The sequence below is a fragment of the Pavona decussata genome, unplaced genomic scaffold (genome assembly GCF_977016875.1).
Source record: "Pavona decussata unplaced genomic scaffold, jaPavDecu1.1 SCAFFOLD_143, whole genome shotgun sequence".
Lineage (NCBI taxonomy): Eukaryota > Metazoa > Cnidaria > Anthozoa > Scleractinia > Agariciidae > Pavona > Pavona decussata.
The window spans coordinates 2134510-2160453 of record NW_028145556.1 but is presented as its reverse complement, the minus strand read 5'-3'; the positions used below and the strand labels follow the sequence as shown (position 1 = coordinate 2160453).

The 25944-nt window shown below is 37.0% G+C and overlaps 3 protein-coding genes across 3 annotated transcripts in view; 1 reads left to right on the top strand and 2 right to left on the bottom strand.

Annotated features, from left to right (window-relative positions):
- LOC146466561 (uncharacterized) overlaps positions 1-918 on the top strand; it is a 187374-nt gene extending 186456 nt beyond the window's left edge. The window contains exon 10 of the transcript XR_014867979.1: positions 579-918. The gene's annotated coding sequence lies outside the window, so the exon portion shown is untranslated. The remainder of the gene's footprint in view (positions 1-578) is intronic.
- Positions 1-25944, bottom strand: part of LOC146466559 (E-selectin-like) — a 123058-nt gene that overhangs the window by 48228 nt on the left and 48886 nt on the right. The gene's annotated exons all lie outside the window — the stretch shown is intronic.
- On the bottom strand, positions 4957-24001 carry LOC146466560 (uncharacterized). Its single transcript, XM_085127249.1, has 9 exons — positions 23849-24001; positions 14877-15207; positions 14295-14415; positions 13727-13894; positions 12362-12411; positions 11392-11438; positions 9884-9987; positions 8532-8591; positions 4957-8101 (listed from the first exon to the last, which is right to left on the bottom strand). The coding sequence occupies exons 1-9, from the start codon at positions 23986-23988 to the stop codon at positions 8004-8006; spliced, it is 1119 nt and encodes a 372-aa protein (XP_084983375.1). The 5' UTR covers positions 23989-24001; the 3' UTR covers positions 4957-8003.

The following is a 25944-nucleotide window of genomic DNA, read 5'->3' as shown; positions in this document are numbered from 1 at the left end:
GCATGGCATGGGGTGCCGAAACCGAAAAATTGACGGAGTAATGTGGTTCTTGGCAAACGCCCTGGGAATTTTAAGAGTCTTTGTTTTCCGTTTCTCTGAAACGGCTCTTTGAATTTTTATAAGATCTTCACCACGCCTGAGTGGATCGAAATGATGTGTTTTTTCACTTTACAGCTATTTCATTTCGCCCTGAATTCACTTTACAAAAACATGGTTATTTTTTTTAGTTATTTAAATGAAATGTAAAAAGATGAAACATTATAAGTTCCATTGTAAATGGTTTGAACTCAGCAGTCATGTCATAAGCACGTAAATTATGATCATCCGGGTGAGTGTAGTCATGAGAAGGCTTGTTTGGGGTAACTTTGACCGGACGTTTCGACATCCTGAGCGAAAGTTATCTTCAGAGTCAAGGGAATTGTGGAACGTCAGTAGGTGGTTGAATACAAAAATTGTGTATAATGATCTGTATTGATCTGGTAACCTCATTCAAAACTGACGTGCATCCAAAAAATACAAAAGGACTCCTCTTCTACTCTGTTACAACAATGGCATACATTTTTTTATTCATATAAAAGGCCACTAAGCAACCGTTTTGAATTAGTAAGTCAGGGTAATTTAATCAAAAGAGCTCTTGCGCTTTTGTGTTCTCTCCAAAGCGAAAGTATGGGAGAGGAAAGGATATATTTTGAATGCATGTTGTGACTTCCATCAGTATTTTTCAAAATGCTTTAAATACTTTGAAGTCCAGTTCAGTGCTATGCGTGGACAGCATTGAAGCCTGGTTTTAGTTGCTATATGTGTACTGGTGAAACCACTGGAGAGTATTGCTTGCAGCATGACCCACTTGTGTTCGTTTCTGCAAAGTAAGGAGGCAATTGACCTTTTACGTATCCTCCATGTGTTGAAGTGGAATTAGCTTGTACACGGGGCTTTAGTGGGGGAATCCTCTCACATGCAAATATTTTTAAATTCTATTCCCCTGCATACCCTCCACTGCAAGCTAGATCCAATTCAATAGGCCATTTCCGAGTTTCCGTGAACATCATTATGAAAGCGAGGCTAAGTTTCAAAACGTTTCATGTGAAAATTAGTTTTATTTGCATATGAATGAAACTATTTTTCATGAAAAACTTTGCACTTAGCCTTGCTTTCATAATGAGATTCAAAGCAACTCAGAAATGGCTGATTGGCTGGCGGGGTGGTGGGGGGTGGGGGTGGTGGAAGTGAGAGGGACTTCCCGTACCTGTTTTGTTAAAGATTTCTAAGGTCGTTGTCCCTGAAATAATGTAACACAGTGAAAATGAAGTGCAACGTTACTCGATTTGACTAGTTTTATTGCTATTTATTTTCTATAAAATTTTACTTATGTAAGTAGGTATATTGTATTGTTTATTTCTTAACAGCAAGGTCAATGTCATCAGGTAGTGCAGTTTTGTATTTTAAACATAGATGCTCTATGTTATTCAGTAGACTCCAAAAACTTATCGTCAATCCTACAAGAAAACTTGAGTTTTTGGAAGCAGCCACGAAATCTAATTGGATTGCCATCCTCTTTTATAAATCTGCAAGTCTCTTACAAGTACTTCAGCCCTTAATGCCATACATCTGTTCGTGCAAAAAAAGTCGGTGGAACACATCGGATGACCAGAACTACTGGATGGAGATGTTAAATCAATAGTTTTATATTATTGTAAATATTCTCATTGATCACCATTACCAGTTAACGGTGTTTTGGTTCACATTTAGTTTTGTATTTTTTTCTCAAAAGCGTGCAAGTGTAATATACTGTTTGCTTTATAAGGATACGCTTTTAATAATAAAATGATGTAAATATACCTGCGGACATGCATTGTCTTACTACTATTCCGAGAAAGATTTTCGCACAGCCCCATACAGTAATTATACATGCACATAACCCTCAACCACTTTAACGAATATGAATAGAGTTTGAGTCGCAAAATGTACTCATAATTAATGTATGGGGTTGTGCGGAAGTCTTTCCCTATTCCGGAAGGGTATTACTTTAACACTGTATTCGTGTTCTTTTGAGACCAATACCTTTTTAGAACAGAATGGTATTTCTTCGTTCTCCCCTCGATAGCGGAATGACTGGAATGCAGCTTGTTTAGAATAGAAGTAATAGGCCATTTTCGAGTTGCCGTGAACCTCATTATGAAAGCGAGGCTAAGTGCAAAACTTTTCATATGAAAATTAGTTTTGTTTGTATATGAATGAAAACTAATTTTCAATATAAAAACTTTGCACGTAACCTCGCTTTCATAATGAGATTCAAAGCAACTCGGAAATGGCCTATTGAGTCCTTCGTTTGTGAAAGTTTTCTTTTTAATCGGAATAGGCAGAATTGTGTTCTTTGTGAACTGATATTGTATATTGTTTTTCCTTAATCAGAATATAGAAAATTTGTATGGGTTAGGGTACTTTGTATGTATATATCTGTGTTGTAAAGATGTTACTCTTCTCTTTGGAGGCCGTTGTTAAAGGTTTATTAGTTATTTATAACAAAAGCATTTTTATTTTTTTAAGCAAGGAAAGTTTGTATGGTATACAAGGCTGACAATTAAAAGTAAATTTTAGTTACAATGTCTTGTTTCTTCTTCCTCTGGGTATGGTGGAAGAGACTGGTCACCAAGTGCGACCCGGGGAAAACCCACCTTGTGGTCAATGCCGGTGCGACAAATGTAGACTGCAGACTCAACACCTAGCCTTTGCCAATTTTTTTTAGTAATAATATTGTGCAACTTCCGCCAATTCCGCCAAATCGTCAACTTCCGCCAAATTGTGTGCTTGCCGCCTGGAGGCTTTAAATGACAGCCTTTATAGGCCGGAACTTAGCATCCTTCATTCGTGTCTCCTCTTGTTTGTTTAGAAAGGTTGTGGTGCGATTCCGAAGCTTGTTTGTCCTTTAACTACGGCTTTGTGTTGTGGAAAATGAAACACCAGTTGAAATTATATGGTTTCTAAGGATTTGAATTGAGGACGCGGTATTCCCTTATGATATTCGTTAAAATTCCCGCTGTTTTTGCCATAATCATACTCGGACGCCAATTTCATGACTTATACTTGCTTCTTAAGATGTAAAGTATATGAAATGATTCATACATGAACTGCAGATGTAGATGAAAGTGAGAAGTGATCATCGCAGGGAATTTTCCAATTTATGCAATTGGAAATTGGAAGCCTGAAAAAAATTCAGGCTTCAACGGGATTCGAACCCGTGACCTCTGCGTTACCGGTGCGATGCTCTACCAACTGAGCTGTGAAGCCACACATTGGGAGCAAGGTCAATTGTGGGTTCCCATTTTGAATTTTTTTCAGGCTTCCAATTTCCAATTGCATAAATTGGAAAATTCACTGCGATGATCACTTCTCACTTTCATCTACATCCGCGGTTCATGTATGAATCATTTCATATACTTTACATCATTTCACTCCTCTCACGGGAAAATGGGAACCCACAATTGACCTTGCTCCCAATGTGTGGCTTCATAGCTCAGTTGGTAGAGAATCGCACCGGTAACGCGGAGGTCACGGGTTCGAATCCCGTTGAAGCCTGAATTTTTTTCAGGCTTCCAATTTCCAATTGCATAAATTGGAAAATTCACTGCGATGATCACTTCTCACTTTCACTTGTTTCTTATTCGTCAAAACGTATCACGTGCCCAAAAATCGTCGCCGATTGATCACAAGCAAACGGAAACAGTTTGCGATTGTAGTTCCATATCGCTGTTTCCTCGCTTTTGCGTTGCTTTTCGTCGCAAACAAAAAGGTAAAAAATTTTCTATCTCTTGCGTCCTGTTTGCGATATTAGTGAGCTCACGCAACAGGACGGCTGAGGGAAGGGGACGGTGAAATATCATTGTGTGACCAACATGATATCTTAGTACCTTCACATTTTTAGGGGATTTTCGATTAAAACTGGTGTCCTCTCATCTGTGACAACCTGAAAACCATGAGCGGTAGGAATGTTACAATCTCAGAGTCATGAATACTTGGCCGTCACGTTCGTCACACAAGCACAATTTGCCGTCCCACCGCATCAGCCGTCCTGTTGCGTAAACTTGCTATTGGCGATCATCGGCGATTGGTCGGGGATGAACGTGAAAGGTCTTTCCATGCTTTACGCAAACTGTTTGCGACGGAGTTACGCGCATATGGAAACTAGGTTTTAAGGGAGAGCATTTCTTGGTACGCCCTTTTGTTTGAACATTAAAAAGGATTAATTTCAATTTCAAAGAAAAACAACTAAAGGCATTTTTGCGGAAATATCTATATCTTTTTTTATGCAAATTACTTCCGACAGAAATTCTTTGCCTTTTCAAGCCGTTTTAAAATACAAATATCTTTAAATCGTAGCCACCTCAGAAGCTCAATGTACGTTTAGGATGTTCTGCTAAGATTATAGACCCTTTGCCAAAATTTTAGTTTTAGAGAACTCTATAACTAGAAAGAGTCTAAAAAAAAAAAAAAAAAAAAAAACCCAGGGTGGTTTCAGGGCCACCTTAAATTTTCTGCTCTAAATCCTTCCCTACAATTTTTTTGAACTTTGCCAAAAGTTGTGGCTTGACTTGCTGATTACAATTTGAAAGTAAAAGTGAGGTTACCGAGCTCGTTTTTTAGTTATAATCTCTTAAAGCTAAAATTAAGGCTACTCTTTTAAAGGTGATCTTGTTGCTATGGTAATATGGTATATAGTCGACAAAACCCGTATAACTTGTTTACCAGTAATTAAGCATTCGTTTGACACCATTGCTGTTGTGTCAACTGATAAAGAGTGGTGTAGTATTGATTCGTCGAAGTTTAAGTGCTGGAAACCGGTGCAGCCACCTCAAATTGGGTACATAATTGGGATCGTAGTCTTTCTTGTTCTATTAAAAGATTGTTTAGTTTTTTCTGGTCTCTCGAAGCTGTAAAACCAAAAACCAAAACGCCGCGTTGTACTTCTATCACATTACTTTATTACACAACTGAATCAAATTGAGCTCATTTGGCACAAGCATATAAACAAGGCTACAAGCTTGTAAAATACAATACCTGGGTGACATTATTTACATTATGAGGAGCAATCCACTCATGAAGTATCCCACGCGACAGTGAAAGACGTCCACGTTGTTTCGATCAGTTTCTCGATGTTTGTCGCTGTATTTTTCTTTAAGAATAACACGCGCGATGCTTAGTTTGCCTTTCTAAGAGAACTCCTCATGTTCTTAAATTATAAAGCATCGATAAAACTGCAATACTCCCTATTTTTTATGTTTAATTCAAGTAACTAACTTTCAGCGGTAGGATATAAAGAGAAGCTAGTTAAACCTCACCCTGCAAGCTACGGTTACGCACGGCTTGACTAAAACACACACTGATCGAAAGCAATCACTTTTTTGAAATACCATTTTGCTTCTTATTCGGCCAGACCGATTAGATATAACAAAGTACCGCTTCTAAGGCTCCATCTGCCAATCACGTTTTCGTTCCCCTTGGAACAGGCTAAAGTAGTTGAGTACTTCCACCTGACAAATGTTATGTGTTTTCCCGCTTATTGAAAAGAGTGTTCATATTGAGTGTTTTGAGGAAGATTCTTCCGTCACTGTGCTAGCTTTGACTGAAATTATCAGTGGATTTTTTTTCCCGGAGCGTACCGAAACAGTTTTCTTCATTGGCAATTTTCCATGCTATATTCGGTAACTGGCATGCAGTTATTAGATAAGATTCTGATGGTACAGTGATGATAGCTTATGAAAACCAACTTTTTTCATGTAGCAAACCATATAAAAGAATTATGAAAGAATAGGACTTGTGTAATGCAACGACATATTCTCACTTTTGTTCTTTGAATTCCGGATGGTGGTTTACCCACGACGGAAACCTTGGGTTTGGGCTGCTTCGCGGACATATTTCTTAAACAAGGAGCAACCGATTTGGACGAATGACTTTCATTTTCATAACAGTATAGTAATGGCCTTTTTTTAGGAAAACTATATTTCATACGTTGTTTGCCTCCAGAAAGTCAGTGTATGTTTTAGCCCTCCGCATTTCAATAGCAGGGCAAAACGCAAACATAATACACTGCACACAAAACATGTCTAAGTCTCTACCAATCCCTTTTTTAAGGGCTATGTCACGATAAGCACTTCAAAGTGCTTTCTTTAGCCCCCACGCTGCATACTACTTTTTACATTAAATTTTATGGCAACTTCAGCTATACTCTCTGAAATGCACTGCAGAGAAGCCCATAACATTAGCTATAAGCTATAAGTCTATACTAAAGTCTCCGACCACATGACTAGTTGAAATAATGCTACTCAGTATTAAGATCGCATGCATTAATATTTAATTGTCTTGTGTTAACAAAACTAACTGAAAGAATGATAACATACTACCTTAAGATATATCTTGATTTCACTTAGATCAAATGACGTAGAGTCATTCCCTCTTTTGAATCTAAGCTTGGACAATCAAGTAAATATATCTGCACACTGATTGCTATAGTATAGGCTGTTGAACACTATATAGTACCGCCACTTGCATGGTTTGGTATTATGTTAAATACTTGTGCATTTCTGTTTCAAAGCGGCGTCTTTAATGACGTATACGCCTATATTAATCAAGCCCCAGCCCTACTTTAAACCTTAGCCAGACCGGACTTGCTTTACTCCTCTGTGATCGGAGAGGAGAGGGAATCTTTCTCTCTATCAGTCAGTAATAAAGCTATAGGTTATGATAACAGCACTTAGTAACCTAAACACTTCCTTCGACACTGATCCGTTAGAGGACCTTAGTACTTTACATGACGTTGAATTACGGACCGTTCCTTTTAATAACGTGGGGTTGGTTGGTGGAAATGAGTTGTGAAGGAGAGAGGGGGGGGGGGGGGGGGGGAGGGGGAGAGAATGCGAAAAAAGTGATGTAAGGTGACCCAGTGGTTATTGAAATAAGTGACAGTATCATGAAAAATGTCTATTTCATTTTAAGTCTAAGGCAGTGTTTTCGTTTCCTCTCTCTTCTTTTCTTTTCTTTCTTTTTAGTCCTTGACATTCACCACAAACTGTTCCCGTGAACCTTAGGAAATTTCGCGGAGCTTGCGACTTTTACTGCTCATTTAAAAACTATCAACGTTCAAAGCCTGTTCAGGAAGATTCTGCTCCCCCACTCACCTCCCCTCCCCGTCTGAAAAGATTTCCTAAATTTACATAACTGTGCGGGAAAGGACACAACCGAGAAGACAAGTAGTACCGTCAACTAGTGATAAAAATGATTAAAACCTCTTTTGTCTAATTTACGGCTAGTATTCGCATGACCACTTTTTTTTTTTTTACCAAATATCTACCTTCTCTTGCTAAACTGAAACTACTGTCCATGTAAAATGTTAATGTGTCAGCCGTAAGGAGAACAATTACAAACTGATGTCTGCTTTTAGCTTAAATATAAATTTTGTGACTCAAAACTAACTTAGACGATTACATCACCTCAAGGAAAGGAATACTGTAGAGTATACAAGATTTTATTATATAGGCTTTCCCGCCTGTTGCTTTCTAGCCCGCGAGAAACTTGTTTATCCTCAAGCAATGCGAGAAAATGTCCAAGAAAGTAAAAACTCCGACATGACGTCTTGAACAGTTCCTACTCATGAAGCTTAATTTAAAACATTTTTGCTTTGTTTTTTGTTGTCAAAATTATAATTTGCTTCTTTCAAACGTACGTTGTAACGCAAGCGGTCCATCTTAGCGGTCCGTGTAGGAAAATTCGGACTGCTTAGGGAGCCAATTACAATGGTCGTTTTCAGCGCGGACCAGATCAACTATATAGTAACGAAAACGTAATAGATCCGCAATGACCCAAACCCCAACTGGTCTCCTTCCTTGAGGTATGAAACAATTTTAACTACGTATTAAAGATATTTTTTATTTAAGAGAATGATTACAGATCTTGGGAAACAATAAACGTTAAATATGTCAGTTAGCAGGACGATCCAAAGACTGATTCTGTTACTTGACGTACAGCATGCCGTCACTGTTATGATATATTCCCAGACTGTCGTCGGGGACACCGGAACACGGATAGCCATACAACGCTCGTTCTCCAGCTGTTTGGAATCAAGAAACACGAAAATGTAGCAAAGCTCGTTTACACATGCGACTTCTGCTGCAACTTTTGTCGCACTTTTCTATAATTTCTCTCGTGTGCATACAGACCCCTGCAATATCACAGCAATTCCGTGCTGAAATCACCAACAGTTTACACACGTGATTCAAAATTGCAAATTGTTTTTTTTTTTTAATTGAGTGCCTAAAAAGCATTTAAAACGCTACAAAAATTGCAGAAAAAAAATTGAAGTGTAAACGGGCCTTAGTAGTTATGATCGTAATGATGGTAATGATAATGATGATGATGACGATAATTGTCGTTCTTAACAATAAGTACTTTCACAAGCCTCAATGAATTTATAATGAAATTAAGACCCCAATTTCTGCAACTCAGTCGCAGAGAGCTCTTATAAAAGATGAGTTACTTACGGTAGTGTGAAGAGTGCCACATCTTGCCGCGACATTTGTAATTATCATGTCCATCAAAAACTGAAATTAAAGGCAAAACATTTAAGTAGATTGAACGACTCGACAGAATTTACAACAATATGGTTACGAAAATTGAACTGGTTAAAAAAAAAAAGGAAAAAAACGACCTTTACAGGCTCTCTTCAAACCATGTGTAGTCTCGGTCAGAATATTCAAAGGTTTTGTAGTAAAGCATTTTGTGTATAAAATAACATTTCAATGTCGCACTGCTGTAGCTGAGTGGAAAGTAAATAGGACGAAAAAGTCGAAAAATATCGAGACCTGGCCATGGAGATAAAGGCATTATGGAAAATGAAAAAGATGAAGATTGTTTCAGCTGTCATTGGGTGTCTGGGCATTATACTAAAAAGGCTTGAAGGAAACCTCAAGGAAATTGGAAGTAGAATGACTACTGCATTAGGTCCGTTAGTGCATAATTGATAGGCCTCGTCACGGTTTTCGACGCCATTTTGAAGAGTAGGCAAACACGTCTTGAATAACAGTGTTTGTATGAAAATCTGATGTCAAATAATTTCATAAAACATCGCTTCTGAAACATTTATGAATTGGAAACTCTAGGCACGTGCACTATACAAAGGATTTTACAGAAAATAACTGAGGAATGTAGCTGTGCTAGAAAATCTAGTTGCGTTTTGACATTTCCATACATTTCTCTGTATAGCGAACCAGCCGTGACCTGCTACTAAAAATAGTTCGCGGGAAAAGAATACAGGGAAATGTATAGAAAGTTCAAAACACGACTGGACGCTTTCGGGCACAGCTACATCCCTCCAATTTTATTTCTTAAAATCGCTTTCGTAGTGCCAAAAGTTTCCAATTCATGAATTTTTCAGAAGCGGTGTTTCATGAAAATTATTTGACATGGGATTTCCATACAAACACTGTTCAAGAAGTGTTTGCCTACTCGTCAAAATGGCGTCGAAAACCGTGATAAGGATATGAAGCCTTGCCATGAAAACAATGGTGCTGCAATTTATGCTGGAAGAGCCGCGACCCTACACAATCCTTTGTTTTAACGTTCACACCACATTTGAATATCTTAACAAAAACGTTTCGATTGGTCAGTTGCTCCAACACATTCCAAATTCTATTGTTGTTTGTGTAGGGTCAAGGCCAAAAAGGCAAACAAAAACATAAAACAAAGTCGTTTGTCAGGTTTCAAAACCATTGCCTTTAATCCACTATGGCGGTTAGTGCAAAAGACAGTGCTCTTAGGAGGTGCGAGAATCCTTGGAGAGTCCCTTCTCGAAACCAGGCTAAAATTCACCAAGCAATTGAGCCCTTAGTTTTACCTCTGTAACATCCTCCTCCATGAATTTGATATCCTTCGTCTAAACCATTGCAGTTGCTTTCCCACTGATATGGATAATAGTGAGAAATGATGAGGCTAGGACAACTGAAAACGAGTAAATGATTGGTTAGTTGAACGTATGAGTGAATCAGTAAGGCAAGGCTGAAGTGATTGATAATTTTACAACAACGTTCAAAATTCCCGCGAGCTGATTGGCTCGAAACTATTCTCTAAAAGAGTACTGAAAATAAGAATGACGTCAGTTGTGATGCGCGCGCTTTCTCAATGGAAAATAAAGCCAATTCCTCTAGTTCTTTTCCCGTGATATTGTAGAAAACAAATCGACGGCAATTTTCGCTGATCTATACTCTTTCATTAAAAACTGGATCATTGTAGAATGCAATTCCAGTGATTTGATTGGTTTAGCGGTCATGGTATATGAGCCATTATTATATGGCTGAGGCTGCGCCGATATAACGCGTGCTCTGGTTGGCTAAGAGCGAGATCAGAGCAGGGCATTACCCACCCGTAATACCCACGGGCCGATTACGAACTATTGCAAACTAGGGTTAAGCTTGAATTGAATTTTTCTTATAAAAAAAGCGATATAATAAACAACTTTATAACCTCGACCTTTTGGTCGTTACGGAAAAATCTCAAACCTCAGAATAGCCCTATTGACCTCGCTATCGCTCGGTCAATACGGCAAGGCCTCAGTTTGATATTTTCCCGTAACGACCTCAGTCTCGCTCTCGGTTATTAAGTAGTTATTTATACCATGCCGAGAAATAGCGACCATTAACTTGTCTTCTCGTTGTTTTTGCAAGGAAAAATCACGGAAGTCTAGAAGTATTTCTTGGTTGATTTTAATAACACAATTATTCCACTCGCCCTTGTAAGAGTACTAGTATAGACCATAGAAAACTGCCGTCGATTTGTTAAATGGAATGGTGAGTTCAAATCTAATGCTGTTGATGAATGATGTCCTCGAACTTGGCGTCGCCCTTCGATAATCGTTTTACCCACGATCTGTTGCATCTGAACCGATCCAGTTAACTTAATATGACCGGCACGTACGATTAGGAAGATATATAACGTGCGTATGCTATCAGTCCTTAGCAAGTCCAGACAGATTTGAAGCTCCTAGAATCCACAAGCAAAGCGAGTGTAAACTTTTTTAAAATCTCTATACACCAAATTGAAATACATCAATGGATTACACCAAGGGGGAATCACTCTACTTCAGGCTACTTGTTCCCAAAGCCTTAAAAATGATAACCAGACCATAACTAGGAAAGATTTTTTGGACTTTATTTCCAAATTAGGTATGTACAGCAATACACTCAAAACCATCTATAATACAAGAACCAAACCAAAATAATCATGTGCTCACATCCGGGTTTTTACTTAATGTTTGTTTCATTTAAACATCACTGAAATGTCACAATTGTCTATTTGCGGCTGTAACACTACTGTTAACTGTTTAGAAGAAGAAACCAATGGACTTACGTTTCACTGGCGCATGAGGAATTGAAATGTTGTGGTCCTCTCGGAATCTTGAATATATGAACAAAACAACGATAAGACATCCAGAAATGGTGTTTTAACTGTGACGGTGCGTCCTAATGAAGACTGTGGTATTTTTGCGCAGTTTATGACCATGCGGGAAAAGCAGATCGTAGACATTAGCAAGTAGTATTGAAGTTTAAAAAAGAAAATCGGGGATAACAACAAATTTTTCAGAGATAATTAAGTAAGAATGATTCAAAGAAGCTTTAAAATATACACATAACAATGTGGCATTTTATCCAATAATTTGTCTATGCATGAAAAATGCGGGGCCACCCCCAATTTTTGTTTTAGATTTAAACAACACTTGCTAAGATCTGCTTTTCCTACATAGTCATATTCCACGCAAAAAAAACTTTAAACTGAACGTATCGCAGTAGCAAAAGCAAGCACGATCTAGGATTCTCATGCAGCCGAACCTGTATTTAGAGGTCACCCTTGGGGAATGGCTAAGTGACCGCTTAATACCGGGTTACACAGAATGCACGTCCAACACAATAAAAACGACATTTTAAATAACATTTGCACAAAAGCGGTCACAAACTCCTTTGCTTGGTTATGAAACTGCAGCGATAAAATGGTATGACAAAGGAGGACATGGTATAGAAACGGACTAATGAACGGCAACATCCTACAGTCACTATTGCAGGTCGTCGGTAGAAATTCAGTTGCCTGGCAAACTTTATGTCACCACATATAAATCTTTCTCAAATTGACCGTTTAAAACAGGTCAAGACAATAGAAACAGCTGGTAGGGAATTACTTAAGGGTTACCGGGATCGTTTATAGAGGTCGAAATTAAAGTAATTTTCACGTACTTTTCGGGACTTTGACAACTGACCGCTTAATCTGTTAATAGAGGGTGACCGCTTAAATACTGGTTTGACTATAGTATGTTAATTTTTCGTACCTGATAAAATATCGTGTTGTTATACTTCAGCACATCTACTCGAAATGTCCCTGTTAATGGTATGCAATTAACATTGAAGGTTAGCTTAAGTTGCAAAATCTTATGTTTTTTTTTTTTCGAGTGAAATAAACGTTATAACATAGCATCTGTAAAACGAGCGTTCTGATTAGCTGAACTACGCGTTATCCATTTGCCCGTGGTTTGCACACTGACGGGAGCTTCCTTTCAGCTCGCTTGATTCCATCGAGATTTATTAGAGTCTTTTAGCAAGTACTCTGTCTCAGAAAGTTCAGCTTAGATATTAAATAACATGGGCAAATTTGTCTTCAATTGTGACGCAAAGAAGTCGAAATCATCGGCTCATTCGAGATCTTAATTCTCGGAGAATCTGTCAACATTATTGAAACCAATCGTCACAAGGCAAGTGAACAAGACTCGAATACGTTTATCAGTGATTCTTCTGTGCGTTGACTATTTTCGAGGAATTTTAAATGTCCTAAAGGTTATTTCATACATCTAACTGCAGACTGTTTTATTTTTGGGTTAAAAAATTTCTTATAGAGAATACGCACGTCGTAAGATTATTTATTCTGTCTAAAAGACCATTTTCGCTGAATTTCTGTCGCCTCCCATATTCTTTTGTAAAGGTTTGGCTCTGAGATTTTTAGGATGAGAAACGTATACTCTGTAAGGAGAATTGAGCTAGTAATTGCAGAAATAAATCCAATAATTTTGTGTCAGATTTTGCCAGCATATAAGCTATAAGTACTTAAAGTCGGTTGAACGAGTGAATGACCCCTGTATCTTAAGAAAAACCACAGCTGTGAAACCATCAAGTTATGGATGCACTTGGGAGGTTTGCTAAGCAGCCAAGAAGTTAGAATTGCTCTCGGCTACGCCTCAATCATCTTTTACGCTTCTTTCGTGCTTAGCAACCTCCCGCGTACATCCAGAACTCCATAATCGCCCGTTCCGAACTTCAAAAAAGGACTGGGCCCTAGTTTACACATCGTTCAAATAGGCCATTTCCGAGTTGCTGTGAACCTCATTATGAAGGCGAGGCTAAGTGCAAAGTTTTTTCATAGCAAAAACTTTGTTATTCTGAGATGGCATCCTCCAAATCCACACGAAGCCTCTATTTTTTCCGACATTTGAAAGCCTTCTACATTGTTGCAATCAATTCAACGACAGAACCTCACACTTGGTAAACTGAGTAATTTTAATGTGATCTTTCTTGTGATGGACAAGCTTAAAACTTAATTCGCTCCCAGTCTCCATTTCATCTTCGGAACGGGCAATTGCAAGCTGCACTTTGACCATTTCTTAAGTGAGACATGCTGTAATCATTTTCAATTATTTGCTTACCCTCATCCATTGCCAGTTTGTGTATGTCTGTGTCACTTAACTTCCGAGCTTTGATGACTGATTCATGAGCAGGAACACAGAGCACTGAGTTGAGGCAGTTGTCTGAATTTCTTTGAAGATGATCGTTGTTTTTTGAGCTTATGCTTACCACCAAGGTCCATCCCCCACCTGAATAAAATTGACAAATTTCAGTTGAGAAAACAAAAGACTCTGGGAAAATACAATGATAGGAAGAGAATACCCATAAATAGACTTGCTTACAAGTCGAGCTTTGAGAGCGCGAAGCGCGATCGTCACAGCTCGAGCGAGCGAGCACGACTGAGAAGCGAGCGAGCGACTTTGAGAAAGTCTAACCCACAAATTAAGCGACAGTCAGCCTTTGTACATGTATACAACATTTCTAAATCAAGTATAAATATTTTCATTCAAAATCCTTATGAAATCCTTGCAAAAATTTAGGAATGATAACTTTTCGGTGAAAAGTATTACGTTGAGTACTTTCACAAAATCAACTGAAATGTTCTTCTTAATCATTGGCTTTTGAAGTGGCTTAAATCTATTTACATACCATGGCTTTCCATATCACAATACACTTGTGCATCTTTGTTGCCAATCTTTACCCAATAATAACCACTTTTGGACCTTGGGAAATTCTGGAGTATTTCCATGCAAGACTTAAATCCATTTCGCTGTAGAAAATAATATCAGAACAAACTAAACGTAAACGGATAAGCTTCGTGATTTAATTTATCCCAACCAACTTAACTTATCCTGTCCTTTCCTATCCCACGCTATTCTATCTTTAAGTTTAAAACTCCTATTCGCTAGTCCAAAGTCAAAGAAAATAGGATTTTTTATATCACCAACAATCCGATCAGGTTAAAGTCCGGGAAACTAGACTGAATGAATAGGACCATGGTTTCCATAGTTACATCATAGGTTGCTAAACAACCGATAAAGCGATAAGAGACATTATGTTTTCCTGACTTTGATCTAATCGGATTGTTGGTGATGTGTTGCCTCTCTGCCAAGATAAAGTGAACACTTTTTGTTTACTTTTTACAGGAAAAAATAGTCTGTTAACGAATTAAATTAACCCCCTTTTTTTATTAGTAGTACTGTCAAAACAACCAAGAGTGATATTACTGACCTTTCTGTGCCTTACAGAAGTGTCCATGTAAACAATTCCATATTTAGGGCCATAATCCTCTGGGTGGGTAAATCTGTCAGCATCGTTTAAGTCACATGACTTGTCATTCACCCTGAAGTTCAAACTCTTACACCGGGACTCGTCTGAACACATCATTACGCACTCTATAAGACCGGGTGAGGCCCTTGTGGAAATCACGTGGTTAGCCAAGTGATGACCGTACACTGAGAGTGATTGTACTTGACATTGTTCCAAGGCGTGAGGCAGCTTTGCAGAGTTTATGATGACGAGAATACCAACAAAATACTCCAGCAGCATGGTATGGGTTTTCCTGGAAGAAACGTTTCTTTAGATGGTTCTTTATGTTTTCATGTGTAATTTTAAAATCATAGAAGGTATGTTCATATAACAACAGCAAACGGGAGCTGAAAATGCTTTTTGGATTCGAAACGACTGGAAACTGACCGGTTACGCACTTATGACACAAAGTACCGTAATGATTCCACCAAGTGCCTTTCTTCCAATACGGGCGCCCTTTCTAATAAGCGCTCCGCGAGGGGCAAGCTATATAAGATCCTACGCAGGTATTGCAGTTATCTCGAACGCTCGGGTTCTCCCGTTGCTCGTTCACTCGGCGTCGAACTTTAGTCCACAAACAATGCAAACTTTTCTTCGATTTTGCTGTTGTTTTGTTCGAAAACGCTCACCAAAACATTCGGAAAACTCTAAACATTTGCGTAAAGAATAGGAAAAGGATATTAAATCATTTTGTTGCAGTGTAAGTTTTCTCAGTTTTGCTACAACTAATGCGCCGTTGAATCGGTGAGTTGCTAAGTAAAGTTAGTTCCCAGGGTGTCTCTCCTCTTCTCGTCCCCTGAGAGAGATCCTGGGAACAAGGTTGGGACCTTATTACGATTTAATTTTGTAAAACTTCCTATAACCTTGTACTTGTTCATTTGTGTCTCAAGGGGAGCACTAAATTAATTCGTAATGAATGCTTAAATCATGTAATCATAGCGTTGTAGTTGTGTACAGTGCAGTTTAGGAAACGTTTTCAGTCCTCAAGTTCACAGAAAAAGCTCACTTTTCGTCTAGTTTTTTAACTTCCCGGCTCTATTTTTCGGCTTTGGTTGTATACGTTTTCAAGTATATTGTTTTATTTAAGAATTATTGACTGGAGGCCAAAAACTTTGTAAAGACGCCTATTTTATGCCACCACGCGATCGGCTAAAAATCGCGAGTTTGCCGGCTTCTGAATTTTCCTGCTCTTGAAAATCTATCATTACGCGTTTTCAAGAATATGAGTAGTTTCTTTAAGCCGTCGTAAAACTAGCTCCTTAAGATAATTTATGATAAATGGTTTTCCATGATTACATGGTAATCTGAATCCACTGAAAACTAGTAAATTTTATACTTGTTTATACTAGCCCGGAAGAGCAGTTTCATGTTTTGTTTTTAGTAGTTTTAACTTGACAGTAAAACCATTTATGGTATTTAATATGAGGTGCTTACTATTGCAATAAGGGTCGCTTCTCGGAACTGGTCTATTACCCAATAGGGGCGCTCACTTGAAGGATGACGTCAAAAGACACGGTCAAGATCCGACCAAGCTTTGTTATGCAATAAAGGATTTATTATATGTACCTCTTACCAACCGACTTGAAGTGCCGTACTGTAAGTTACGGAACGAGTTTGGAAAAAAGCGAGGATTAAAGGCCCGGTTCAAACGTCGAACTTTACATGCGCCGAATCTAATAATTAGATTCGGCACAAGTAAAGTTCGACGTTTGAATCAACTAGGTTTGACAGATTTGTAGTTGCGTCGACCTGCCGTTCTATTCGACCGGGCTTGTCGAATAGAGCGGCAAAAGATCGACTTCGTTTCAAACGAACTTTTTCTGTGCCGAATCTAATGCATAAATTACTAATGTATTAAATAAATTAATTTTTACTCAGAATTCTGCACGTTTCCTATTTTTGTCATGCGTGATCATTCCGAGCAAAATGGCGGGAAGCGTGGAAGACTTGTGTTTCTCTTGCTTCGAGAGTACTAAATATACTTGTCTGAAGTGCAGTATTTCTTTTCAGCCGACAACAAGAACGAACTGGACGAGGAACTGTGATGTTCCTTTGGGAAATCAGCAATAATAAAAGGCAAGCCAAATTCAAAACTCGCTTTCTCCTGGTAGCGAGGTTTTTTAATGCTGACCGCATCTGGAGTCGCCTTCTTCTACCCTCCTTGATTGAACTTGCAAGAAAAACAAGCTCTTCATTTCCACAATTTGTCTTTCCCGCATTTGTTTTTCGCCATTTTGGTGAGTAATAACCGCTGACTACAAAAGTGTCATGTTCACTTTTGCAATTCAGTTCGACCCAAAAAGGTTCGACGTTTGAATCAACTGCAAAATTTAATTATTTGGGTCAACCCAAATTGGTAATAGGTTCGGCACATGTAAAGTTCGACGCTTGAACCGGGCCTAATTTTTTCTCTGAGGTTAAACTTTCAACTTTAGCCGTACAGTGAAAAATTCATCAATCACACCGCGCATACTAACTGAGAGATATAATAAATAAAATAAAGCACTGTCATTTGCAATTGGCTTCCTCTATTGACATGAATTATATAGAGCACTATCTTACCTGGAAGTAATATTACAATTGTTGAAAATATTACTAAGAAATGTCAAGCAAATGTTATTCTGACGATATGAATTCATGTCGTTTCAATTCATCAGTCCGATGTTTATATCGCGAAAACTAAATAAGCGCCCCCTTTCCAACTAGCATGAACTAGCGCCCTTTTGGCCCTTGAGCTACCGAAATCGGGCGGTAAAATCGAATAATTGCGGTACTTTGATGAAGATGATCAAGAGTGGACAGATGTCAGTGCACTGTTGTATCCGGCATGAAATCATTGGCCTTTTAAAATTGAAGTTTATTTTTAGTTACAGTAACCTAATGACATTATATATGAGACAAGATATGACACCTAACGACCTGTCGCAACAACTCCATAAAATATTTAAACGAATTTTGCAAAACCTGCTGTGAAAAGGAGTGGCGCAGTCTTTTGTTCATTATGGACAGCTAAGGGTTAAAAATAGGACTGGAGTTGGGATGCGAGAACCGCAAAAAGAGCAGAGTGAGATACGGGATTTTAATTTTTACTTGACTTAATAAATTGACCAGCGCACACTGGTACAAATGAATCCTTTGTGCGTACAGTAAAGGCTCTGTTCTCTGTCAAAAGGCTAACGGTGATATCATGAATGAAGTGTGCTCGATATCATAACAGAATAAACGTTCACAAAAGAAAAGGTTACGATAGTTTGTAGTTACTAATCTGCTACCCATTGCATAAAGGTAAGCCTTTAATGTGATTTTTATCTTAAATTAATAATTAACACACATGAACTTCTTTTAAGCCTGGCGCACACTAGCCGATTTTTTGTCGTATCACTGTAGAGTTGTTGTCGGGGTCAAATCGGGTTAAATTTCGTCGGGCCTTCAGCTTGCCGCACACTACCCGATTTTTTTTCGCGACTAACCGCATTAAGGCTTGGGGCAGAGTCATCCAAAATCAAGATGGTGCCTATTCCACTGACACGGCGAAAATTGAAACTTGCTTTATTGACCTCGACTTTTCTACGGAGGATAAAGAGGCGTCGTAAGAGCAGCACAAGAACAACATGAGTTAAAAACTGGATAACCAGACGAAATGAACAGGGTGTATATAACAACCTCATTGAAGAACTTGGGAACGAAGGTCTGACTGGGTTTCGGTGGTGCTTCCGTTTATCTAAAGAAAATTTTCAAGAAATACTCGCTTTATTGTCCTCTTTTACAGGTTTCCATTGCTCTATCTCCGCGCTGATCTCAGCTTCGATATCCGCCATGTTGGAAAAGACGCTTGTTCACGTGACTCTCATGACATTTCCTAATTGGTTGACGCGCGCGCGAGGAGTTTGCCTTTTGGTCGAGGGTCAAGGGTCGAGGGTAGCTAGTCGAGGGTCGAGGGTAAATGGTCGAGGGTCGAAAAATTATTCAAAATTATTTTCAAATTATTTTTGAACTTCGTCAACTCAAAAGGTCACAGGCTCGTGTTTGCTCTAGTTTCCGGTGCCTGTTTATGCCGCATTTGGGTCATATTTTTGTTTGTCAAAAACTTTGACATTCCCACGGACTCTCCGGCGTGCTGGGCATCAGAATCTGGCCCTTACGGTTAAATTATTTTTTTCTGGACCGCGAATTCGAATTATAGCAGAAGATAACGCGAACACTGAAGAGTTGGAGCTGAACTTTGGTACGAAAAAACCTGTCGACAAGTGTCAGCGTAAAATAAAATACCATTATACTATTTACAATATTTATTATTACAATATTTAATGTAATATTTTTAAATATTTCTCGAAATACTCAAGCACTAGTTTTTCATCTGCAAGATGAAAAACTGAATGCTCCCAACTCACCTTAAAAGCATTTTCTTGTTTTTTGACGGCGTTCGGGATTGTCTCGATAGTTGTTCTGGTATTCTCTCACTTTTCCGGGATTAATTTCCTCGGCAACGTTTAATTGCTTCTACGCTTTTTTGCGGCGCTTTTTAGTCTCTTTGTTGTCATTGATTAATTTGACAGTTCTTTGTCTGATTGAATTAATTTTTCAATCATATCTTTTTTGCTCATATGCGCTGCATAGATAATTTTTCGTTTTCTTCAAATTTCTTTTAACTCAACCTATCTTAATTTTGAATAAATATTATCTTCAGTTTCATTTTGGGTTTTTAAAGGATCTTTGTCAAATTCACTTAATTTTTCAATCATCCCTTTTTTCTTCAACTTTGAAGCATTTATTATTTTTCGTTCTCTGCATAGTTATGTTAATACAAACCATGTTAAATTTAAGTAATCCATTTGAAATAAAAAAAATATATATTTTAAATTGTTCCATTTTTGCGCTCATTTTAAGGCTATTCTTAAGAGTGTTCGTGATCGCGTTTTAATAGTAGATGAATTATAAATGAGCTTAGTCTCTTGTTTCTGTACTACTTTAAAGGCAACGCGGGATCGTGAAATAATTGTTAAATATGTTCATATAACATATTTTTTAGCTCTCATATTTTTTATTTGCTCTCAAGTTATGTTTTATTTTTACTCATAATTCGTCTGCTTATCAGATGGATATTTTTAGTTTTATTGATAGTCATGTTAGAATTTAACATACATTATATTTTTAGCTCTCACATTTCTATGTACACTTCCTATTACATTGTATTAGTTTTGTAAGAATTTTTTTGATAGAGGGCCACAAGTTTAATAGTTACCTCAACTATTCCGTGCTACTCTCTCTAAATAAAGTGTATTATTATTATTAGCGCTGTCAGCATGGCACACTTAATAATGCAGCAGATTAAATTAAACAACAGTCACCACCTTAAGTTTAATTTTCTCCTAAACTTTTGTTCCATTCTATGTTATACATCTGCATACATTTCTTTTCCGTCTTCGTCTTCTACAAAGCAACAACGTCAAATGACCAGATCGAACGTTTAATGGAGAACGGGAGCACACGACAGTAAAAGTTTCCAACAGAAAGAGATTCACATTGTCCGCGCTATATCAATGGTGTGTATGCATTTTTAATGCACAATTGCTCAACTCAAAAAGCGCCATTAGTTTAATTCTCTAAAGAGCCAGAAGTCAGACTATTTAAGGTTGTTTGCACTCGAAAGACATAGTTACGGACTGAAATACCGCAACAATATTTAAAATTAAACATATAAACGAAAATGCTGGAAAGTTTTAACCGTCACCTGACGTTGTATTTTTCAGTAAACTGTTGCGCAATATTAAAATTAATCATTTTGGCTAAATAAACTTCTTTAAGTCTAATATATTATTTAATAGCTGTCTGGAGCTTTGCTAACATCCAACGGGAAAACCTAACAACTAAATTTTACAACTATACAACTACATGTTAAGTCTATCTTCCTTCATAATATCTTTATATTTTGTGATAGTTCTCTCTTCATTAAAATCGAGTTTCAAAAGCTTAATTCGATTAACACACGACTACTGAAAGGTTCACTTAAAATAATAACGAGTATATGCACTAAGACAAATGTTCAGTGATAACTACGTATGAATCGATCAATACAAGATGGAATTCCAACTTATCTCTGACTAATTTAAAGCAGAATCCCAACATGATTAGGATTAGAAACAATAGTATATTAATAAAATTAACCTCCAAATCCTAAGATCAGTTTTTGTCGCTTATCGAAAACCCCAACCCGTTTGGATCAGCAAGGTTAGGATTCTAACACTAGTTAAATGAATGGTCTGTTCATAAATTAAAGAGGAAATGGCATATAATTCATTAAGAGGAAACTAGGTCTCAAAGCTACAAAAATAATCAAAAAATATAACCAACCTGTGCACACCAACGCGTCCTTTCAAACAATCTCTTTTGGTTACGTGAAGACGCAGAAGATCCACACAGCACAAAGGCCACCGACAAATGACGTCAAATAATTCAACACTCTTCTTTGCAATGACTGAGCAAAAGCCGTCACAATAGGCCAATTTCATAACGGTGTCATTTGACTACCAGGACTACCAGAATTCATTTCGTTTTCCTTTTCAAATTCAAATTTTGAGTCACATTGGAGAGCAAAGAATAGTATCCTAATTTCTTATTTCGATTCTTTTCGCAGCGGCTGTCTTCTCAGAAGCAGAAGTATTTTTATGTCACCGAAGATCGCTCTGTCTTCTTCATTTTTACGTTTGAGTTTAGCCTCTTGTTCAATTAGTTTATCAAGGGTTTTTGTGGTGTTGCGTCTTTCTTAAAGAGTGTCTCTTTCTTTTCGTTTCCTTGCGAGATCAACTCTGAGTTTTCCAACCTTTGATTGTTCCTTTTCAATCTTTTTCACTTGTCTCTCGAAATACTTAAGCTTTAGTTTTTCATCTGCAAGATAAAAAACTGAATGCCCCCAACTCACGTTGGGAGCATTCTTTTGCTTTTTGACGGCGTTCGGGATTGTCTCGATGGTTTTTCTGGTATTTTCTCACTTTTTCGGAATTAATTTCTCGCCAACGTTTAATTGGTTCTAATGCTTTTTTGCGGCGCTCTTTAGTCTCTTTGTTGTCATTAATTAATTTTGGCGATTCTTTGTCTTTAATTGAATTAATTTTGGAATCATCTCTTCCTTGCTCATATGTGCTGCATAGACAGTTTTTCTTTTTGTACAAATTTCTTTTAACTTAACCTATCTTAATTTTGAATAAATATTATCTTCAGTTTCATTTTGGCTTTTTAAAGGATCTTTGTCAAATTCAATTATTTTTTCATTCATACTTTTTTCTTCAACTTTGAAGCATTTATTATTTTTCGTTCTTTGAATATTTTGGTTAATTCAATCCATGTTAATTTTGAGCAATCTAATTTACATTTTCGTTGGCGTATATTGCGCTCATTTTAAGGATATTTTTAAGGGTGTTTATGAAATTTTTTATGCTGAATTTTATCATATTTTTTGATCGCGTTTTGATAGTGGATAAAATATAAATGAGCTTAGTCTCTCGTTTCTGTACAACTCTAAAGGCAATGCGGGATCGTGAAATAATTGTGAAATATGTTAATATAATATATTTTTTAGCTCTCATATTTTTCATTTGCTCTCAAGTTATGTTTTATTTTTACTCATAATTCGTCTTCTTATCAGATGGATATTTTTAGTTTTATTGATAGTCATGTTAGAATTTGACATGCATTGTATTTTTAGCTCTTACATTTCTATGTACACTTCCTACTACATTGTATTAGTTTTGTAAGAATTTTTTTGATAGAGGGCCACAAGTTTAATAGTTACCTCAACTATTCCGTGCTACTCTCTCTAAATAAAGTGTATTATTATTATTAGCGCTGTCAGCATGGCACACTTAATAATGCAGCAGATCAAATTAAACAACAGTCCCCACCTTTTTAAGTTTAATTTTCTCTTAAACTTTTGTTCCATTCTATGTTATACATCTGCATACATTTCTTTTCCGTCTTCGTCTTCTACAAAGCAACAACGTCAAATGACCAGATCGAACGTTTAATGGAGAACGGGGGCACACGACAGTAAAAGTTTCCAACAGAAAGAGATTCACATTGTCCGCGCTATATCAATAGTGTGTATGCATTTTTAATGCAACAATGCTTAACTCTAAAGGCGCCATTAGTTTAATTCTTTAAAGAACCAGAAGTCAGACTACAGTAAGGTTGTTTTCACTCGAAAGAGAGAGTTACGGACTGGAATACCGCAACAATATTTAAAATGATACATATAAACGAAAATGCGGGAAAGTTTCATCCGTCACCTGACGTTGTATTTTTCAGTAAACTGTTGCGCAATATTAAAATTAATCATTTTGGCTAGCTAAACTTCTTTAAGTCTAATTTAATAGCTGTCTGGAGCTTTGCCAACATCCAACGGGAAAACCTAAGAACTAAATTTTACAACTATACAACTACGAGTTAAGTCTATCTTCTTTCTTAATATCTTTATATTTTGTGAGAGTTCTCTCTTCATTAAAATCGAGTTTCAAAAGCTTAATTTGATTAACACACGACTACTGAAAGGTTCACTTAAAATAATAACGAGTATATGCACTAAGACAAATGTTTAGTGATAACTACGCATGAATCGATCAGTAGAAGATGGAATTCCAACTTATCTCTGACTAATTTAAAGCAGAATCCCAACATGATTAGGATTAGAGGCAATAGTATATTAATAAAATTAACCTTTAAATCCTAAGATCAGTTCTTGTCGCTTATCGAAACCCCAACCAGTTTGGATCAGCGAGGTTAGGATTCTAACACTGGTTAAATCAATGTTTTGCCCATAAATTAAAGAGAAAATGACATTTAATTCATCAAGAGGAAACTAGGTCTCAAAGCTACAAAAATAATCAAAAAATATAACCAACCTGTGCACACCAACGCGTCCTTTCAAACAATCTTTTTTGGTTACGAGAAGCCGCAGAAGATCCACACAGCACAAAGGCCACCGACAAATGACGTCAAAGTAATCCAACACTCTTCTTTGAAGTGACTGAGCAGAGACCATCGCAATAGGCCATTTTCATGATGGTGTCATTAAACTACCAGGACTACCAGAAATCATTTCGTTTTCCTTTTCAAATTCAAATTTTGAAATCACATTGGAGAGCAAAGAACAATATCCTAATTTCTTATTTCGATTCTTTCCGCAGCAGCTATTTTCTCAGAAGCAGAAGTATTCATATCATTGAAGATCGCTCTGTCTTCTTCATTTTTGCGTTTGAGTTTAGCCTCTTGTTCCATCAGTTTATCATTGGTTTTTGTGGTGTTGCGTTTTTCTTCAAGAGTGTTTCTTTGTTTTCGTTTGTTAACGAGATCAACTCAGAGTTTTCCAACCTTTGATTGTTGCTTTTCAATCTTTTTCACTTGTTTTTCGAAATACTCAAGCTCCAGTTTTTTATTGGCAAGATGAAAAACTGAATGCTCCCAACTCAAGTTGGGAGCATTCTCTTGCTTTTTGACGGCGTTCGGGATTGTCTCGATAGTTGTTCTGGTATTCTCTTACTTTTTCGGGATTAATTTCCCGCCAACGTTTAATTGCTTCTAATGTTTTTATGGCGTTCTTTAGTCTCTTTGTTGTCATTAATTAATTTCAACGGTTCTTTGTCTAATTGAATTAACTTTTCAATCATTTTGTTTTGCTCATATGTGCTGCATAGACAGTTTTTCTTTTTGTACAAATTTCTTTTAACTCAACCTATCTTAATTTTGAATAAATATTATGTTCAGTTTCATTTTGGCTTTTTAAAGGATCTTTGTCAAATTCAATTAACTTTTTAATCATTCCTTTTTTTCTTCAACTTTGAAGCATTTATTATTTTTCGTTCTTTGCATATTTTGGTTAATTGAATCCATGTTAATTTTGAGTAATCTACTTTAAATAAAAAAAATATATTTTTTGTATTTTTCGTTGGCGTATTTTTGCGCTCAGTTTAAGGATATTTTTGAGAGTGTCCATGAAATTTTTTATGCTGAATGTTAGCATATGTTTTGATTGCGTTTTAATAGTAGATGAATTATAAATGAGCTTAGTCTCTTGTTTCTGTACTACTTTAAAGGCAACGTGGGATCGTGAAAGAATTGTTAAATATGTTCATATAATAAATTTTTTAGCTTTCATAGTTTTTATTTGTTCTCAAAATGTTTTATTTTTACTCATAATTTGTCTGCTTATTAGATGGATATTCTTAGTTTTATTGATAGACATGTTAGAATTTGACATACATTGTATTTTTAGCTCTCACATTTCTATGTACACTTCCTATTACATTGTATTAGTTTTGTAAGAATTTTTTAGATAGAGGGCCACAAGTTTATTAGTAACCTCAACTCTTCCGTGCCACCCTCTCTAAATAAAGTGTATTATTATTAGCGTTGTCAGCATGGCACATTTAATGATGCAGCAGATCAAAGTTAACAACAGTTCCCACTTAAAATTAATTTTCTCCTAAACTTTTGTTCCATTCTATGTTATACATCTTCATGCATTTCTTTTCCGTCTTCGTCTTCTACAAAACAACAACGTCAGATGACCAGATCGAACGTTTTTATGGAGAACGGGGGCACACGACAGTGAAAGTTTCCAACAGAAAGAGATTCACATTGTCCGCGCTATATCAATGGTGTGTATGCATTTTTAATGCAACAATGCTTAACTCTAGAGGCGCCATTAGTTTAATTCTCTAAAGAGCCAGAAGTCAGACTATTTAAGGTTGTTTTCACTCGAAAGACAGAGCTACGGACTGAAATACCGCAACAATATTTGAAATGAGACATATAAACGAAAATGCTGGAAAGTTTTATCCGTCACCTGACGCTGTATTTTTCAGTAAACTGTTGCGCAATATTAAAATTAATCATTTTGCTAAATTAACTTCTTTAAGTCTAATTTAATAGCTGTCTGGAGCTTTGCCAACATCCAACGGGAAAGCCTAAGAACTAAATTTTACAACTATACATCTAC

Excerpts from the sequence above, each read along its gene's own strand:
- LOC146466560 (XM_085127249.1), bottom strand. The coding sequence starts at position 23,988 with ATGGTCTCTGCTCAGTCACTTCAAAGAAGAGTGTTGGATTACTTTGAC. Across the intron at positions 12,412-13,726 it reads CAAACTGGCAATGGATGAGG|GGACATTTCGAGTAGATGTG; the intron begins GTAAGCAAATAA and ends TACCATTAACAG. Across the intron at positions 11,439-12,361 it reads ACAACACGATATTTTATCAG|ATTCCGAGAGGACCACAACA; the intron begins GTACGAAAAATT and ends CATATATTCAAG.